General features: G+C 34.4%; 1 protein-coding gene across 10 annotated transcripts in view; it reads left to right on the top strand.

Annotated features, from left to right (window-relative positions):
- Lcor (ligand dependent nuclear receptor corepressor) overlaps positions 1–21,337 on the top strand; it is a 126,483-nt gene that overhangs the window by 76,699 nt on the left and 28,447 nt on the right. For 5 of the 10 annotated variants that reach the window (XM_074078616.1, XM_074078615.1, XM_074078619.1 and 2 more), the window contains 3 exons: positions 608–740; positions 5,543–5,830; positions 9,102–9,195. In XM_074078616.1, coding sequence (XP_073934717.1) covers positions 608–740; positions 5,543–5,830; positions 9,102–9,195 — 515 coding nt within the window. Of the gene's footprint in view, positions 1–607; positions 741–1,864; positions 1,967–5,542; positions 5,831–9,101; positions 9,196–11,735; positions 21,126–21,337 lie in introns of those variants that run through there. The other 5 variants (XM_074078621.1, XM_074078620.1, XM_074078624.1 and 2 more) reach the window with 4 other exon arrangements.

Raw genomic sequence — 21,337 nt, 5'->3', positions numbered from 1 at the left:
ATTTATTAATTTCACAAGCTATTGAAGATTTGAGAGCCACTATTTATTAAAAGTTATCTGGGAGCAGAATTATTATCACATGTGTGAGCTTTCTTTCCTGGCAACCCATTTAAAATGTTTGTGTTTTATGTCTGGAGAAAAGAGGTCTCGTGCTAGGAGGGCAAACATTGTCAAATGAGATTTGAGATTAAATTTTTTTATTTTAAAAAACGCATTGTCTAAATTGATTTGTCTGTAAACTTGCTTAAGTATAGTAAAGCCAAATATTAAGATGTTCAAGGAAAAAATTTTCTTAGTTAATAGTTTAGTTTACTTGTAAACTTTGGACAAAACTCACAAGTGAAAATGTGGATAATATTTACCTGTATAATGCACTTACATGTATTTGAGGAAATATAACATGCTTTTGATATTATTGTAGATACCAGTTTTATCCTGATTTAAAGTTTTAAAAATATTTTAATTAAACTAATTTGTCTTATTTGCTGTTAATATTTGTTTGTTTTAATATTTTATATATGCTGTCAGTATTTGTCTGTAATTATGCATCTGTGCTTTTGATTTTGAATGGGGATTGTTGCACACATTTCACCAAATATTTTTACAGGGACACTTAGTCGGTCTGGATGTACCAGCTTTGGGAGCTGGGCAAGAAGCTCTGCTTAAACAAGAACACGCAAAAATTATTCGATTTGAGAGACAAGCGGAAGAGTTCCTCAATGCAGTCTTTTATAGAAAAGGTTGGTTTCAGTGTTGAATGATGTTTTAACATCTGCTTAGCTTGTCTTAACCTCCTTAATTTTAATGTCATTTTAAAAGTTACTCCTAAAAATATTTCTTGTTTATTGATTATACGCTTCTGTATACCTTTAGTCACAATAAGGCAACCCCTTGTCACTCTTTAGCTCTGAAGTGATGATGAGTTTTAGTTAAATTGGTCAGAAATTATGAAACACTGAGAATTGTAAGGTCTCTGTAATTCTTTTACTGTTTTCATAACTATAAATACCAACTTAAATTCAACCTGAAATTTCACTTAAAGAGTAAGTATAGTTATGTCTTACAATTAGATTTGTAAGCATTTATCCCTGGTCCATTGATGTAGTCTTCACTAGTTTTTTAAATAATTTAAAAAATTAGGGGAAATTAACTCACAATAAAGAAATTTTTAATTTCTGCCTTGCATTTGATATGGCATTTAGTAGCTCTCACTGTTGCATATTTTTTCAGTATATCTTTTCCCTTAAAACTTGTGTAGGCTTGTTTTCCCTTTCTCTTAAAAATAAAGAGGGCAAATGTGGTACAGGCCTATGATCCAGGAGGAATCCAGAAGGGTTTGAGACCCTATCTGAAGCAAAAAATGGTTTAGGGTGTGGCTCAAGTGGAACAGTGCCTGCCTAGCAAACTCAAGGCCCTGAGTTCAAAATCTAGTACTGACAAAACAAATAAAAGAAAAAAAAAAAAAAAACCCAAAAACCAAGTGTTGAGATTTAGAAATTCTTTGTAGAGATATGAAGCATGATTGCCACCAACTACAATCTTCAGAAATCTTCCCATCACTATCCAGTCTAGCAAAGTGTTTTCTTTTCAGAAATTCTTTCTGAATAGAGTTGTCCATTCATTACACTTTTCCTCTAATTCAAAGTGTAAGTTACAATGTTTGTTTCTAAAAATGTTTTCTGCAAACCAAACATTGTGGAGCATGTCTTTAATTCCAGAAATGAGAAGGATGAGGCAGGATAATGGTGAGTTCCAGGCCAGTCTTTAATTTTAAAAAAAAAAAAAAATTTTTTTTTCTTTGAGTGTACTTATTTATCTTCAGCAGCATCACTGTTCACATTTTCTTTGTCTTCACATGTTCTAGTTTACACTGCTCATTCCTATGAAAATACTCTTCATCCCTCTGAAGTTTGAACAGTACCTTTTGACTGCTGATTAAAAGACTGCTAATTTCTGATTCTAAAAGGTTGGTTACAGGTGGATATAGCTGGGCTTTTGCTTATATCATTGCCTTAAGTGCCTTGAATTCCAGAATTATGTTGAAAATAGTCATTTTGTTAGTCTTATAAATATTAGATTACTTTATTAAAGTAGTTAACATTTAAGGTAGAAACTATTAGCTTATTAGCCAAATAAAGTATCTTTACCACTCTTCTGTTAGTATGTGGGTTTGTGGGTCTGATATGTTTCTATACTAAGCTTTGTAATCTGAAAAGAGGAACTCCTCCCTAATTTACATGGAAGAGCCACTTTTCATCCACTTGTTGCTTATGGTACATTAATGTGATCAATTATAAGAAGATCATATATAGATTATACAGAGAGTATAAAATGATTATGTATAATCTGTTAGTCCCATTCTTTGTTCATAGAGGAATAATTTGATTAAAGTTCTTGTTAACTTTTGAGCATATAACATTTAGGAGGAATTCACACCTTGGAATTGGTCTCAGGATAGATTTCAAGAGAGGAATTTTCTGAAGTTGTATGTCATTTACATTTGTATATTTGTTTTTATACTGGCATGAGATACTCAAAAAAAGAACTATTTCTTTGAAATTAGAAGTTACCTTGCTCTTGCTTTATATGGTAATATTCTTGCTTTTATATATGTTATTAATCCTCTTGGTAATATCTCAAAGGTGAGCATGTGCACTCTTTGAACTAATATCAAAAATGGTCAGGATCCAAGGAGATGACAAAATTTAGAGAGCATTTAGTTTTTGTAAATGTAGATTGAGCTTCCCTTATCTGAAATGCTTTTAGATTTTAGAAGTTTTCATATTTTGCAATTTATGCATGTATTTTACCAGTTGAACATCCCTAAAATTTTTAAATTAAAACTTTATTTTTTGTGGTACTGGGGCTTGAACTTCGGGCCTCTTGCTTTGCAGGCAAGACCACTACCACTTGATCCAAACCTAAGCCCAAAATTCACATTTTTGAATGTCATGTCAGCATTCAAAAAGATTCAGATTTCAGAGCATTTTGCATTTCAGATTTTCTGATTAGGAATGCTCAACCTTTAATTTTGGATTTAGCCCTTTGCACCCAAATATTGCAAATTATATATTTAAAATATACCTTCTACAACAATTATAATTCCATTCACTTACAGTTTGCCCTGTCACTTATGTTAAACATTTGTGTTTAACTAACTTTTGTGTTTTAAAACTGTAACATTTTCATGTTAATATTTTCCACTTAGGTATTTTTCTTTAGTTTTATTGTGGTCTTATTACTTGCTTGTATTTGACTCAGTTGTGTGTGTTTCCTGAAGCACGTGACTGTCTTCATAGAATTTCTTTTAAGTAATTCAGTAATTTTCAGACAATGTAGGAATTGACGTGGTAGAGAAAATATCATTCATAAACATTGAATATATTTTGACTCATGATTGTTTGTCAACAAAGAGGCAAGATGTACTATAGACATTTGAAGTTCAAAGATAGCAGTTTATAGTCTTTATTTTAAAATCTTTGATTCAATGCAGGTTCTTTAATGTTTATTTATAATACTAGTTAAACATAGAAACATCTAATAAATTATTTCATTTTGCTTCCTATTTGGAAATTTTCCTCTTCATTACATATTCTCCAACTTTCCATGGAGAAAAAGTACCACTAATATAGTAAAATCTGTCATATGGAGATTATGTACTATATTGGTGGAAAATGGATCTTAACTGGAAAGCTAAGTAACTAATAAGAAAATCCAGTGGTTAAAAATATTTTAGGCCAGCACTCTACCATTTGAGATACACTTTCAACTGGTGGTTAGAAATATGTTACAAGCAATATATGGCTGAAATGTTTATTAAAACTTGTGAAATCGGGATGGAGGTGTGGCTCAAGCTTGTCTAGCAAACACAAAGCCTCGAGTTTCTATACAAGTAACCCCCCCCCAAAAAAAAAAGTTTACTAGGATTTATTTGCTTATTGTGGCAATTTTAGGTCTTAGTAATATTAAAAGTCAGTTCTTCTTTAACTTTATAAATCAATCTCTTACATTCCTCACAGCTACTATGGGTATTTGCCTTTCATAGCTAATCTTTAAATTGGCCAAGGAAACAGAGGAATTTTGGGAATCATCTTACAAAGACCTTAGAAGGTTGGTAGGGGAAGTCAAAGGCACAGGTGGATTGTTGTTATATTAAAGTCAGAAGAATAGGGTGTATTAAATTTATTTTTTATTTTATTTATTTGATGGGATGGGGGTTTCAACTCAGGGCTTTGCACTTGGAAAGCAGTTCTACTGCTTGAGCCATACCTTCAGTCCATTTTGTTCTGGTTATTTTGGGGTCTCACGAACTATTTTCCCGGACTGACCTCAAAACAAAATCTTCCTGATCTCAGCCTCCCACAAAGCTAGGATTACAGGTATGAGTCACCAGTGCCTGGCAGAAGAAGAATTTTAACAGGAACCATCTGTACAACCTTAGATCACATTTCTTTCATTTTTTAAAGCACTGTTTGGTGGCTGATTGGATTGTTGTATTTATTACTCAACCAAATTGAATAAATACTTTAGATCAGGCAAGATTAGGTATACAGAAATCAACAGATAATAGTCTCTGCACTTGACAAACTCCATCTCCGTGATCCACTAGTATAATCATTATAGAAATATGAGGATGTTGTATTTATACAAATCATTTTCCCTTCTTCATTTGAATTTGAAGGTTCATTCCAGTTCTAAAAGCTACTGAGTTTATGCAGTCTTTATTTTAAACTTAACGTTGACTAAATCTTGATAATTTAGATGTTTGTTTTACTACTTTCTTGGCTATTTTCTTAATGGTTGCGAGGGTGTACTTAGAACTCCTCGCAAATGTGTGGTCTTTTTTCAGCTTGTTTGATTCAGCATTTAAAACTCATAGCCCAGAGGTATTAAAATTGTGATCTCCAGACCAGCAACTTGTTAGAAATGCCAGTTCATGAGCCCACTACTGAATCAGTAACTCTGGGAACAGGACTCAGCAGTCTGTGTTTACAAGCCCTCAAAGTGATTATCAACACTATTGTCCTTGCCTATCATGGATTTGAAATTAGGTATCTCCTTTTACAATTTTGCTATGCTGTTAGTCTTTAACAGGAAGTAAATTATATACTCATGAATTCAATAAGCCATTCAAAAATTTAGGATGAGGTAGCTGAGGAAAAATCTAGGGGAAACCTTATGTGATTTGTAGGCATTAGTAGGAGAGTAATTATGAGAGAGTTTGGGGATTTCTGTATCAGGTAAGTGATTCTTAGCCATAGGATAATACTGTGTGTTATCTTTTTATTTTATTTAATTGATCCTGGGGGGAGATGTTTTGGAATATTTTCATAAAAATTTTATTTTTTAATAATTACATCCCAAAAGGTTAGAGATTAAAATATAAAATAAAGAGGAAAATACTATTTTTAAGGTAATGGGATTTTAAGAGAAAATGAAATTTTATGTTTTCTTGAAATTGTTTTTTTCTTTCTTCATTTTTATTTATTTATTTTTAAAGCAAAGTGTCCCACTTTAAAAGCAAATAAATCTTTGTTTACAGACAGTCCCTGGGTCTCCGACCCTAATATTCCCCTAGTGGCCCGTGAGATCATGCAGCGAATGATCCAACAATTTGCTGCTGAATATACCTCAAAAAATAGCTCTACTCAGGACCCCAACCAGCCCAATAGCACAAAGAACCAAAGCCTGCCGAAAGCATCTCCAGTCACCACCTCTCCCACGGCTGCAACTACTCAGAACCCTGTGCTCAGCAAACTTCTCATGGCTGACCAAGACTCACCTCTGGACCTTACTGTCAGAAAGTCTCAGTCAGAACCTAGCGAACAAGGTATGGTTTGATGTCCTGGTCTCCTCTAACCAATCATAAAACTAATTTGGGGAGAAAAAAAAATGTTCCTTTCAAGTAGACATCAGTAGCAATAATAGTAAAAACTAATATGATTCTACCTGGGCATGATGACGCATGCCTGTAGTTCTAACTATTCCAGTGACTGATGCTAGAGGATAACTTGAGCACAAGGTTCCAAGACTAGGCTGGGCAACATAGTGAGACCTTGTCTCTTAAAACAACAACATAATTCTTAAATTATTTTTAACTATGTGTGATAGAAAAGAACAGAGTTGTTACAGTCTTACCCATCAGCAGTTCATTGCTGTAATTAATGTACAAATTAGATGGTTATAGTTGTTACTACTCTTTATGTTAAATGATATTAATAAAAGGCATATTCACTTGCCAAAATAATATCATACCCATTTTTAAAGGAATTATGGAAAGTGAATTTCTCCCTTTATCCTCAGGCTTCTAAAATTACTGCCTAAGAAATATGCGTGTATTTATTAGGTAGAAATTATACTCTGCAAATGAGGTCATAAGGGAAAATATGTATTATTTGGAGTTTTTAAAAAATTACAGGGTTAGAAATAGGAGACAGTAGAACACACCTTTGGTTGACAAGTGTATTCAATGTTTTATAAATATGGAAATGCATACATATATACATACATTATATTGTGAACGTTAAAGTATTTCCAAAAGAGAATTTATTGGCTAGGACCCAAATTAGTGAAGAGGTTAAGATGTTATCAGTTCTGTTTAGCAAATGTTTCTTATGTCTCTGAAAAGTTTATTATCTTAAATAATCCTGTTTCTTTTTGATCTCAGTTGACCTTTAATTTCACGAACATGATGTGAGGATTTCAACTGTGTCATTGTCTATAGCAATGAGATTTTATTGTCATAGAAATTTCTTAAGAGTATGCAGAAATGTTAATGAGACGTGTAGACTTATTGATGATAAATATATGTTCATTTGGAAGAGAAGTTTAATTACTAAAAGGCCCTCTTTGAAAGGACATTTTCTTATTCTAAGTACTTTTTGAAGATTTTACATTTAATGGACTAGCTTTAGTTGTTAAAGAATGTATTTATTTATTTATTTTTCATGGTACTGGGGTTTGAACTGAGGGCCTCATCCTTACTAGGCAGGCACTCTGCCATTTGAACCATGCCTCCTTCCCTCTTCCTTTTGCTTATTTGGATCTCATGAACAAACAAAATAACTTCTGAGTTTCCTAGACAGGAACCTCACATTTATTGGTGTACCTGTGGTTGCTGTATTTGCAGAGGTTTTTTTTTTGTTGTTGTTTTTTTTAGGATTGTTTTCCTTATTACAGATTGGTAGTTTTAATTAAAATTCTCTTTCCTCTAACTATTGCATCAAAAGCCTCAAGAATATAATGTGAGAATGACAATATAAGGGCATATGTAGAGTATTGGTAATTTTTTTTTTTTTTTTGGGCAGTGCTGGGGTTTGAACTCAGGGCCTCACACTTGCTAGGCAGGTGCTCTACCACTTGAGCCATGCCTCCAGCCCTTAGAGTATTGGTAAAGGACGTTAACATACAATGGTTCCACTTGATCTAATTTGACTTCTTATTATAGCTAGTGTTTCACTTTTAAAAGTTATGTTCTGTTGACAACATGCTCTTAATAAGAGAAGTTTGAACTGTCTGATAGCATTACAGCATACAGACTTCAAATGGAGCAGAATTTTAAAAAGTATTTCCTTAATGATTATAGTGTTTTCAGCTTAAATCACAGTATTTTAGTGGAAGACTTAAAAATATGTTTCTTTCATTAGACAAATTAACCTGTTTGGTTCAGAAGTCTCTAAGCAGTACTGCCTTTGGAACTATTCTAAGCACTATGTTTGCTTTTCAGATCTCTAATTAGGCTAGATGTCTAATAGGATACTATACTACTTGGTTATGTAAGATTATATTTTTAAAGATGTTAACTATATGAATGTAAGGCTTTTTCATTTATAAATTTATTTGCGTATTTATTTCTAACAACCTGAAATAGGGAGTAAACAGTGTCCTTAGACACAAATTGTAAGGGTTTTTGTTTGTTTGTTTTAGATTTGTTCTGTTTTTAGAAGCACTGGGGTTTGAGCTCAAGGCGTCATGCTTGCCAGACAGGTGCTCTACCACTTGAGCTAATTTGCCAGCCCTTTTTCGTGTTGGATATTTTCAAGATAGGGTCTTGTGAACTATTTGCTTGGGCTGGCTTCAAACTATAATCCCCTGATCTCTGCCTCCTAAGTAGGTAGGATTATAGGCATGAGCCACCAACGCCCAGCTCAAAAGGAGTTACTTTTTCACATAACTAGGTAGCAAGACTTCTCTGCTGCCCAATTGAAAACCACGATCAGAGGTGTAGCACATTATCTTACTTTTTAAATTTTGAACAGTAAGGCATCTTTAAAGTTGTCCAGATTATGAGATTTCTTTCAAGATAGGATTACAGTGGGAAAAATATCTTTGAAGGAAAAGTCTTTTAATTGTGTGTATTAATGACATGAATCTGGGGTTTGTTCTAGCTTCTAGATTATACTTCTAGACTCTTATTAGTAGTATAACTCTTTAATTTTTCTTTCTTTCCTTAAAACTTGGCCACCAATTTTAATACCTTCTTAACAAACAAAAACTCTGCCTTCGTAAATTTCAGCAATTATATTTTGAAGCTCTGCCCATTTTTTTTCAGAAGATTGAACCCAAGTATACATTTTTTGGCAAATGTGTCCAAACCATAGTACAGCACATATATTAAGCCAGTAACAACTAATTCATCATCAGATTGTCATATTTAAAATTTCTATATCAGTTTTCGTGTTCTTTTGAAGTTTCAGGCAGTTTGAGGTCTTAAGGAATTGGTTTTATAGTTTGTGGGACATTAAAATTTATACTTTAATAAAGGTAAGTTTAGAAAATGAATTCCAGTAAGTTTAGTGCAGAACTTCATGCTATGTAAACTAGTGTTTCCAACAGCTCTACATGTTAGCATCTTTTGTAACATGTTTTACATTTTCTATTGCCCTACTAATGACATATTTAACCCTGGGAGATATTGGATATAACATGCTTTGCTAAATTTATGTTGCTTCAGGAGAAAAAAATCTTGATTTATAGTTAATACCTCAATTATATGACTGTATTATCTGCTTACTTGACTAGGCCTACTTTGTACTTTTTAATTAGTTCACATTTGCTCCAGTTTTTAATATCCTCAGATTTTTGTGTGTGTGTCTCTCCAGACGGTGTACTTGATTTATCCACAAAGAAGAGTCCATGTGCTGGCAGCACTTCCCTGAGCCATTCTCCAGGCTGCTCCAGTACTCAAGGGAACGGGTAAGGGAAAACATTTGTAACCTTCCACAATTTTATATAGATAATTCATTAGAGGTGAATCAGATAGTCTCCCTTGTATATATTCTTTTTAAAGTTAACCCTTCAATGTAACAGGTGGGTTTTGTAAAGTGATTTTTAGTCTATTGAGCAAGTAAACGTGTATCTGTGCAATCTAGAATTGGCTAGTAAAGATCAATTTTAATGCAGACGGTAAATAATCATGAATGTGGCAAGAATATGTCTTTGGACTTTTTGTTGCTGAATGAGAGTTGAAACCTAAGCTAAAACAATTACAGAGGTTAGCTGTAAAGTCAGTATCATCTGTGCTAAAGTTGTTGAATGAAAATTGAGCTCCAGTTTTTCACTTGGTATCTCTAGTGGGTTTTGTGTGCATGTGTGTTATATGTGCTCATTTCTGTTTGGCCTTGGCTTGATTTTGGTTGTTTGGTTGCTGCTTTGAACTGCAGTTTTAACTCTGTGGCAGTTCAGACAATGTATGTATTTTCGTTTTTAATAGATAAGGCTGGCTGTAAATATTGATGGATAACCACCTCATGATGCCAAGACATTATTATTACATGCTCAGCTTTGGGACTTAGCAGAGTAAAGTGAATTCTCTGACCACCTGATGTTATAGTGTGAGCATTGTTTAATCCTCATATGTGTATCTAGTAAGCACTTAACAAAAATCACGTATTAATGAAGGTATTTAGACACCATTTTAGGAAACTATGTTGTGACTAAAAACCAACTTTATCTCGATATGAAATATTACTTTGGTGTGTTTAAATTAGTTAATATTTAGACATATTTAACTTTTCAACTATCAGTATGGGGAAGTTATTTAGATAATAAAGGAACAAATAGACACTAAGTGGACTAATCTTACCTAATTTCCTTTTAATTTTCTTTACCTTTACTGACTTCTAAAATACCCCCCTTGATTTTCTCTAAAATCCTACCATTTTCCTTTTTATCTGTTCCTCTATTCATTCTAAAAGCATTAATCCATTTTGTATGTTTACTGATTTTTTTTTTTTAAAGACCCTTCTCACTATGACCTATACTAGGTAAAAATGAGCATGTTCCCAAATCATTTGGGTCCCGCTCACATGTCAGAAACACTTGAGTTGTATAATTAAGAGTGGACATCATTGAAGCCCAACTGCAGTTTGCAGAAATGAACCCCTTGTTTCAGATTCACCTTAAACTTGTCTTCCAAGTATGAGATGGTAAAAGTTGCTGTGTTTATCCTTCTGAATGGGAAGTGTTATCTACTTGGTTTTGTAGAGGACAGATGCACCAGCACAACTGCCCAGTTTTTAGTCAGATATTCACTGTTGATCCTTATTGTGTTAATGATGACAACAGTCTGTCGAATTTTGGAGAGCATTGCTGGTTTGTCAGTAGTTCTGCAAAGTTCCATGTTTGGATCATTCCCTTTGGGCATGCATTGCCGGTTGCCATTCTTAAGATTGATAGCTTTTTTCTATTTTAGAAATTCAAAACCTTAACGAACTAACTTTGTGTAAGAGGTTTGACTTTTTAAACCTTATTTCAAAGCCATCCACATGGCTTGAGAAGTTTTTCTTAGGAAACTGCTACAAAATTGTTTTATAACTTATAATGATAGTTACTTTTAGTAGAACTTAAGGAATAAAATTTTGGTGGAAAATAAAGTTATTTTGAAGAATCATGATATTCATGTATTTACAACCAGTAGTGTTTTAAAATGAAGAAGTGTGGTAAGTTATAATACATCAAGTCTTTTGGTTTCTATTGGTTTGGCCCCTCCCCCTACACCTACACCTACACACACACACACACACACACACACACACACCCCTACACACACAGACACACACACACACACAGACACACACACACACACACACACACACACACACACACACACACACACACACACACACACACACGGGACTGGTTGCCATATAAGGAAAATAAGAAATACCATTTGGAATTGTTTGATTTTTGATGGTGAACATTAACTTGTTTATGGGATAAATGAGCAATTATCTATGGGTTCCAGCAGTGTAAATGGTGCCAGTTTTATAGCTGGTTGTAATGAATATTGAACACATTGCATTAAAATAAATAATTTGGCTTACTCTTTTATTACTGTACTTGTTTAGTGGTAACGTCACATTGGTAACCCAATTCTGTGTAGATCTATGGACACTAATGATTACTTTGTAATTAATAATTAAGGTGCTATTTTCAAACAGTTGCGCGAAACTTTTTCTCCGAAAATTTGTGAACCCAACCAGAGACCAGCCAACAGATAAAATTTTTCTTTGCCCAAAAAGTTCCTGTTTTTTTCTTTTTTCTTTTTCCTTTTTGTGAACAAGTTTAAAAACTAACTGCTGAGATCATTTTTTTTTTAATTTTAGAGAAAAATAAATAAATAACACAAAGTGATGTTACCCAAGCAAGGCCTTCTAATAAAGGAGTGGTCCCCTCACCCACCCCTCCCTACCTGTGCAAGTCCTGCTCACATCAGTTTCCTTCCATCCAATTAGGCGACCTGGGAGACCCAGCCAGTACCGCCCAGACGGACTTCGGAGTGGTGATGGGGTACCTTCAAGAAGCTTACAGGATGGAACCAAGGAAGGTTTTGGACACTCCACATCACTCAAAGTTCCACTGGCTCGATCCCTGCAGATTAGTGAAGAACTACTGAGCAGAAACCAATTGTCCACTGCTGCCAGCCTTGGGCCATCTGGATTACAGAATCATGGACAGCACTTAATACTATCCAGGGAAGCCTCTTGGGCAAAACCACATTATGAATTCAACCTCAGCCGTATGAAGTTTCGGGGAAATGGTGCACTCAGCAACATCAGTGACCTTCCTTTTCTTGCAGAAAACTCTGCCTTTCCAAAAGTGGCACTTCAAGCAAAACAAGATGGAAAAAAGGATGTGAGCCATTCATCTCCTGTAGATTTAAAGATACCACAAGTTCGAGGAATGGATCTTTCTTGGGAGTCTCGCACTGGTGATCAGTACAGCTATAGCTCTTTGGTAATGGGTTCACAAACGGAGAGCGCGCTTAGTAAAAAATTAAGGGCTATTCTTCCAAAACAAAATAGAAAAAGCATGTTAGATGCTGGACCTGATTCTTGGGGCTCAGATGCTGAGCAGTCTACCTCTGGACAGCCATATCCCACATCGGATCAAGAAGGAGACCCTGGTTCCAAGCAGCCTCGGAAGAAGAGAGGGCGTTACAGACAGTACAACAGTGAGATACTGGAGGAAGCAATCTCAGTGGTTATGAGTGGAAAAATGAGTGTTTCCAAAGCTCAGAGTATTTATGGGATTCCCCACAGTACACTGGAGTACAAAGTAAAGGAGAGGCTGGGCACTTTGAAAAACCCTCCAAAGAAAAAGATGAAATTAATGAGGTCGGAGGGGCCAGATGTTTCTGTAAAGATGGAATTAGATCCCCAGGGAGAGGCAGCACAAAGTGCAAATGAATCAAAAAATGAGTAGGAATACTGTAGAGTGCCAATTACTGTACAAACTGGGTGAGCACTACTGCATCATTGTTCAGCTATCATTGCTTGCACCTAACTTCATTACTGTGGCACTTGTTTCTTTGCAGATTTTGCATTGACTTGTGTATACAGCGGTGAAAGGTGCTTCTGAATGTTGCATAGTTTTAAATTTTCATGTGCAGTATGGCTCGGAATATTGTTTGGCCTTTTGCATGTTTCTCTACAAAAGAGAATTGAGTTACCTCACAGAAAACAGACACATGGAAGTGGACTCCTTGCCTGTAGAGCCTGCATGCTTTTTTTTTTCCCCCTTCCCCCACTTATGTTTGCCTTTGCTTTAAAGAAAGAAGAGGAAAAAAAGCCCCCTTTTAGAAATCATCTTTGTCGTACTGGGAGCTTTATCATTACAAATTGGAAAAGCCATCTTGTAAAATTATTCACATTTTTTTTTTTCTTCAAGTCAAGTAATGGATGGATTAAACTAAAGAAAACACTGAGAAGAACATGAACCTTTGAATTTGACAAATTTGATTATTCAATCAGAAATACTTATTTGGGTCATTTATAATTACTCTTTGTAATTTTCTTCTCACTATTAAATTTACTTAACATATTAGCAATCTACTTAGTGCTCACCCAGAGGGGAAGGAGGTGGAAGATGTGCACGTACTACCTTCAGAAATGTTTAAGTTAATTACTTTGAACACTACCTTTGCTGTAATTTCATTTGAGATTTTCTAAGGGTAGAATTTGGTCTCACCAACAAGTGAGGATATAGCCTTATCTCACGGAGGACGAGCTCCCTTCTTACTCAGGAGCAGTCAGGGTACATTACATAAAAACAATGGAGGATGCCTCATTTTAACAAATTAGAGTTCTTTGTATTTTCCAACCCTTTTACAAAATTGATCATATGCTAACAACTGAATATTGGTGCAGCAACTAGTTTAAGATGTTCAGAATCTGTTCATTGGGGATGAGAGAAGTAGAGAAAGAAATGTGTGTACGTAATTAGGATATAGCAAAAACAACACCTTTCACTGCCTCCATAGTCTGTCCAGTATCTACATTGATGAAGGCTCTAAGTTTGTGTAAAAAGAGGGAAAAACAATCCCAAGATAACCTAATATAATTTAGGTTGCATATCAATTCTAAAAATTATTTAAGAGTTTAGCACATTGGACTTTCTTTTTTTAACTAGTCCAAATTCTTGTACAAAGTTGAGAGGGGTTGTTTTTCAGCGTTTTAGCTAATTTTGTTGATCTGAAATTTTGTTTTTTTCTCGGCATCCTACATAATATCCCCCTCTTTACTTTTTTTCTGATAGTTAACTGATTTTCATGGTTGTTTAGCACACATTTCAGGACCTTTCAGATCGTGTTATATAAGCACTCCTTAAAGACCATCTGACCTTTTTTTTTTTTTTTTTGAGATGGGTTTATAAAGTTACAGTAATTTAGTTTAGAAAGTCTGTTTTCTACAGTTTTTGCAAGAATAACTGGTAAGTGAAGCCCATGGAATTTACTCTTACTGTGATCAAATTAAAATTACTACTGATGCAAAGCAAAATCCATACTATATATACCCTGTATTCTAATCTGCTGAGAAAGGTAGGTCAGGCCCTTCTAAATGCTTAACCAAAACCAAAAATCATTGGCTTTTTGTGTAAAACAAAGTCAAGCAGTTGGTGATTTCAAATGGATACTAACGTTTTGAGCAAAAGTAGTAGGTCCAAATATTCCCAAGACATAAATTTTCACCTAGAAACTTTGAACTCATTAATTAAATTAGGTTAAAGATAAGTTTTCCCTCAGCAACTTGTGTTCAAAGGTTAGGCACACCATTGCTGTTATTAAAATACATGCACTGCTCATTCTTGACATAGGCTGGGTGTGGGTTCCTCTTTTGATTTCGTTGTTTTGTGTGGCTGTTTAATCAGTGGGTGACTGAGCCTATTTCCTCTTGGTTTATTCTCAACAGAGAAAGCAGTTTGGGTTAACTAGTACTATATTACTGCAGTATTTTCTAGCCTAGCTGGAAGTTGCAATAAAAATACGTTACGAAATACATGGTTTTCATATGCAGTTGAAGGAAGTTGTAGAAAGTTTGCTGAAAGCAAAGGGCTAAGCTTATGAAGGAACACTTCCTTTGTTTCATGCTCAGTTGGTCAACACATAATTAATTGCAGCCATGGTGCCCTTTTGCACAATGCTCGGGGTATTCAGTAGCCCAATATTGCTGCAAAAAGGTTCTTTGAGAAATTTATTTGTGCTTGCTTTTATCCCCTCTGTGACAGATGTCATATTAAAGGCCCATTTAAAAATCTGGCCCTAAATGTTGAACTTTTGTAGAGTTTTACTGTTCAGAGAGGTTTAATCCTTTGTGGTAGTCTTTAGTGATGTATGAGTTGAGGTCTGTAAATTTTGTCATTGTAGTGTACATGGAGTGATCATTTTACTAACATAAATATTTTCTATGTGTGTTTCAGTGGATGACAATCGAGCAGCAGAAGAATGGTGTGCCTACCCTTTAATGCTGCAGTTTAAATAAGAGAACTTGTATTGTGTCATTTCAGATTGTAGGCTGAGAGTTGTAAATAGTGAAAATTTGAGTAATTCTATTATTTGTTTTGGTTAGAAAGTGAATTTAAAAAACAAACCAAACTCTAAACTTTCTCAGATTAATAAAAGTCCTGAGACCTGAAGATTGTAATATTCATGTCTGTGAAGCTTGTAAACATTACACTTGAGATCAGTCATGACTTGATATTCAGGTAAATTTTGTTTTCCAAGAAGCTTTTTAATAAGCATATTTTCTCCAAAGGTCTCTCTTTTTCTCTCGTTTTTCTCTTTTCTTTTTTGAGTGTAGATTATTTTAAAGCACTAATTGCATTACGTTAGTAATTGCAATATAAAATAGCCATTATTGTTTTGTGAAGCATGGTTGAAATTAGATAGCAGTCCCTTTAAATTTCATGAGCCTCTCAAAAAAAAAAAAACCTTTAAAAAAACAAAAGCTGCTGAATATTTCAAAAGATATATATTTTACCTTATTGTAGGTTTTGTAAAGTTAGTTTGTAATATTCAGGTGCACTTTTAATGTTAAATTTTGTGTTCAGAGTTCCATTATACCATATATTTCTTGGAGGTGGCTCATCACATTGGCTGGCTGTCAGTCTTTATGCCGTAGTGATCCCTTAATATTTGATTTCTCTCTTGATTTGCCACTATATTGTATTGGCACTTTCAGTGTAGATACTCTAGTTTGGGGACGACCTCATAAATGTGTAATAGAGATTGGTCTATTCGCATGCTTAATTTCTGCTAATCAGAGTTTTGCGTGGCCCAAGCAAGTTGACCATGTTTATGGTGTGGAAAAGTGCAGTTCATAACTGTCTTTGTCACGAAAGCCTTTTTTCCTGACTTTTCCCAGTAGGTGGATGACATTACTCAAATTATATAACAGTATTTGAACTAATGATAGGAAATATATTTAAAATAAATTCTTGTGTTTTTGATGAGAGAACATTGGTATTATAAAGTAGATAAGCTACAGCACTATGAAATCGAGAACACTAAATCTGTGGAGGGATATCTAGTTGTATTTTACATTCTCATTTCTGAGACAGTCTAGTCATCAAGCTTGACCTGGTGTGGTATATTTAGTTTGTTCAGTAGGCTTACAAGTGACTCTGAATCATATTTATGATGAGCTATTCACTTTTTTCTGCTCCTCAAATACCATGAAGGACAAGGTCTCTCTTTCAGGAAAGATAATTTATATTTGTGTATAATACTTTTGAATATAAGTTTGTTGTTACTCTGAAGTTTTGGTGTTGCTTGATAAACCTTTGCTGCAGCAGATCATGAATATGAGTAAGGCTTTGTGTGATTGTAGGGGTCCTTATGTGAAGTTAATTACTGTTCAGTTCTGGTGAGCAAGCTCAACAAGTGTGAAGCGTGTATTAGCTTTATTTGGTACACTTTTATTTTACAATATTGAAGTGCTTTAGAACTCTGGTTGTCTTACATAAATCATTACCTCATCCAATTGGCATTTCTATACCCCAACACTTTACCTTACCTATAACATGAACTATATGGAATCAGATAGCAAAACAATAAATGGCACAATGAGATGTTCCCAATTTTCTGGAGAGAACTCTAAATTACATTAAAAATGACTACCTGTTAAGGCCCATATCATAACTACCTTCTGTCTTCAGGAAGTATGTGACAACCTTTGAGCTGCTAGTAAGCTGTATGTTCTCCCCCTACTCCATGTAAGCACATGGTGCCAGGCCTGTTTCTAAGTTTTTGGATTAACATACATTTCATAGACCCATAACAGTGAAGTTTGGATTTATTTGGTTATTTTCATAAAACATTAGTGAGTCAGTTCAATGTCAGAACCTGAAATTATTTGGAGTCATTACAATGGATATATGAGAAGTTGGTGTCATTTTATTTAAACACTCTTATCTTAGTAGATTTCATTTAAAACAACACATTTTTTTCTCTTACAATTCTTTAACCAAATGCCTGTTGTTGTTTTCATATGAACCATTGTTTTCTATATATTCAGGTTGCTGTCATTGGTTATAGAATATGGCAATAGTTAAAATTGCCCCACTTAATGTTTTATAGACGATTGAAAGTTCTAGGTTAAATTTCGGCTTTCATGAAGGCATCAAAGATCTTTTTCACCTTTCCATTAGAATTAGGTCTTCATTAATGCTATGGGCAGGCCAGTATTATTAAAAATCTGACGGCTTTAGCCAAATAGTTTATTTAGGAGACTTTTAAGCTACATATGGATTTTTACAAAAATTTAATTGCTTTCAAAATCTGAAAAGGAAAAGGCATAATTGTGGTACAAGGAATGCAGACCTCCAGACTCTTTCTTTTAAGTTTATTTTGGATTAATTCTGTCCTTGACACTTGAATAGGATTTGTGCACATGCTGACTGAAAGTAGAATAATGGAAATTCTTAGCATATTCTCTTTTATTCCAAATAAGTTTGCAGTCCATTTTAAAGAAGCAAGCACTAGTCCTATAGCATAACACCGTAGCTGTATACCCTAAGGGTTTTGAAGGAGATTGGGGGGACAGGAGGATGGATGGGATATAGGATTTGCAAGTATGAGACTTTTGAGAAGAGGCTAAGGATTGAGTCCTATTACACTAAAAATGAGTCACAGGACAGATAATGTGCTAAAGTTGGGCCACCTTTATTTGACAGAAAAATATTTTATGGTGTTTGAAAATCAACTCTAATTAATGTTGACAGTAAAATTAATTCTGCAACTATTGGGGGGGGTAATTTTAAGGTTTCCAGTTCATTTAGAGCTGTATCCATAAAAGCTAAAAAGCACTTTTAGTTAACTATAGATTTATTGGATGTAGCAAATATTGTAACCATAATATTTAATCTTTATAGTTTGAATGTGGAAATGAACTCTTTACTCCTTGAACTGTCATTGAACAGGCTCAAGGTGATCTTTCAACACTGGAAATGACCCTACACACATACCAAAAACAAAAAAAAAAGTAAAGCAGTAAGACATTGAAGATCCATACCTCTTAAACTTTTTAGATTTGTCTTGAGAAAAAAAATTTATGAATCTATAACCAGTATTAGTCCAGTCTTGGGTTCCTTGTTCTGCATAATTGCACCCTTTCTCAGGTATGTCCTGAAAATATAAATTTTAAAATCTCTTTGGAGATTAGATTCTCAGTGGATAGTGTGTAAGGGGTTTTGGGGGTGGGGGTGGGGGCCAGGGGTAGTTGGATACAGGACACTGACAGAGTAGAGCAGGGATTTTTAACAGTCAATAGCCAAATAGAATTTCAATCTAAAATATTTTTACCCCCTCAGAATAAGTGATACAACTCCTATTTGGTAAATACCTGGTGCTACACTCCTAAATGTCTTTCATCCAGGTGACCCTTTTCTGCTTGGTGGAAGGTTATATAGTAAATTTTTATTGTCACTAGGAAAGCACTTGTCCAACATGGTTAAAGTACTAGAAAAGGGATAATTCAGCACTTTTTCTGTTACAACACTAAAGTCTTAATTTATCTTCAGTCTTAGGTACTGTAAGTTTTAGGATGATTATTTAAAAATATGAAGCATAGTACGTAGTATGGGGTCAGATCACATTTATAAAAATCTTATTTTAACATAAAAACAGTAACATTTTGTATCTTTCTAGCAATTCTAAGTGATTGCCTCATTTTCCCCATTTCATTAAGCATTCCAGGCTTAAGAATTTGGAATTTGAGAGAAAGGGGAAAATTCCCCAAAATGAAAAACCATTTTGGAAAAAATAAATCACTAAGAAAATGGGTAGGGATTCTCTCCCCCTTTTAAGTCTTCAGGGAATGAGCGGTATTTGGAATCTTTGGCTGAAATTCAAGCCTTTTTACTGTGTAAATTTTTAATAATTCACTGACATGCTTTTTACATCAGAGGACTGAAATGGATCTTAACATTTTTAAGTTGTGGAAGGGTATATTTCTAAAATGGGGGGAGGGGAATAATTAACTAGGTTAGTATTACCAGCATTAGTAAGCTTAAGGAATTTTAGTATGTAATAGCAAAGTGTTTGATTAAAAGTCTAATCCTATATTGCTAGTCGAAATTAGTTACATTCTGATCTAGGAAAGATAGTCATTGGATATTGATATGCTGTGCTGTCAGAAAACCAGACTAAGATAGAAACCTTTCTCTGACTCCCATGTGTTGCTTGTTCTGATGGGATATATCTTTACAGCAGCTTACTGCTGCTTTGAAAAAAATGCATAAACTATACATTTGGAGTGTTTGCGTATAATTCTTTATAACCTCCGCTTTAAACTGTCAGACGTTGGTATTTTATCAGTCCACACTGTTAAATAAAACTAATGTTCTTAGAGATCCAACTTGTACACACTGTTTAAAAACCCTCAGGGACAGTTTACACACTCTCTCACTCAATTCAGGTACTTTGATGATATTCTTAAACCTAACAGTGACTTGTATTTTTCTGTTTTGCTTTTATTTCGACGTGCTGGTAGCACATCTTTGATGAATGTCAACTTAAGAAACTCAGTTCAGGTATCCAGGTATAACTCAGCCAAACAGATTTTAAAGCTGCATATAACTCTCCAGCACACGGTGCCTCACACTCTTATAGTGGCATTCTATATATTCAGTTATTACTACTGAGCAGATAATATGGGGGTTCCTGTTAACAGTGTATTTTTTTAAAAACTGTGCATAAATGTATAGCCAGCACACCACATATACGCACTCGTGCGCACACGTGCACACACACACACACACACACACACAGTTAAACTATATATTTTTAAATGCCACTAATAGCCAGCACAATTGAAACAAGACATTCCTCACTGCTTCTGTAAGCCCTTAACAGATGCAGTTCCTCCTTGATGTGGCTCTTGCTTCTTCACCATAACTACTACTAAATTCAAGCACTGGTCCTTGGGTGTCTGACCTCTACATTCTAGTTTATGCAATGTCTTTAGAGCATTCTGTGCACTGGCCACTGTGATGGAACCATTGGGCCAGGAGTGCTTTGAGTTTATCAGTAGTGATTCTGCCAAAGTTGGTATTTTAACATGAATATGTAAAATGTCAAAAAATTAGCAGAGGCCTAGACCTGCATATTAGCAGACAAGTCTCTGACGATCTTAGTGACAGGTTTCTTCTGATGTTAAGACTTGTCTCTTAAAAACTTTGTTTTCTGCAGTACTACCTGTGGTTAACAAAATGGTTATCCCTCTGCTTTAATACTTGATATCTTACATCCAACAGAAATTCTCTCCATATATAAAACTCATAGCCTTTGAAGATAAAGAAATCAGATTTCTAGAAGTTCAAGTGTCATGCAACAAAACAGGAACCTCCTTTACTCTTATGGACCTCATTTCAATATACTGTTTACAGTTTGACGGAATTGTATAATTTAATATTTCTCTTGTACTGTAGTTTATATTTATTTACAGATTTTTTGTACTGTGTGATTTGAACTTTTTGTTCCTTGCTATGATCAATGTTTATGTAGTAGAGCACTTATGATCACAAATTAACTTTTTTGGTTTGATTGCACTACATGAAATTTTTAATACAGTTCTGATTTTTGACTGGACTAAAAATAAGCTTTGTCTTAATGTATGTGATGAGTACTTAAAATTTTAATCATGTGATCCCTCCCCCCTTTTTTTGCATTGTATGTCAAAAGCACTAGTTCTTTCGTGCATGTGTAAGATTTAATGGTTCCATTGTATTATTTGACCATGACATTTTGGAGAAACATTCCCAGCTGTACTGTTGTGTATGGTAGTTCTCACTGGATGCTAGACTTTCAAAACCACTATTCTTCTAATAAATTTTGTTGTGAAAAACTATTTTGAATGCTCTACTTCTTAAAATTTTAGTGCTTTTTAAAAATTTTAGAAAATGGGTAAGAACTAGAAGTATACTGTAAAATACACATGGTAGTCAAAATTGATGACTTTTTATGATAAATTCTTTCCAGATGAAATCTTTTTGGTTTCTAGAAGTTGCTCCTACAAAAGTACAGTTCAGTATTCAAATGCAATACTGCCTCATAACTCAG

This window comes from Castor canadensis, chromosome 7 (genome assembly GCF_047511655.1).
Source record: "Castor canadensis chromosome 7, mCasCan1.hap1v2, whole genome shotgun sequence".
In the NCBI taxonomy this organism is placed as follows: Eukaryota; Metazoa; Chordata; class Mammalia; order Rodentia; family Castoridae; genus Castor; species Castor canadensis.
Note: the sequence above shows the minus strand (reverse complement) of the source record. Positions and strands in the feature narration are given on the sequence as shown.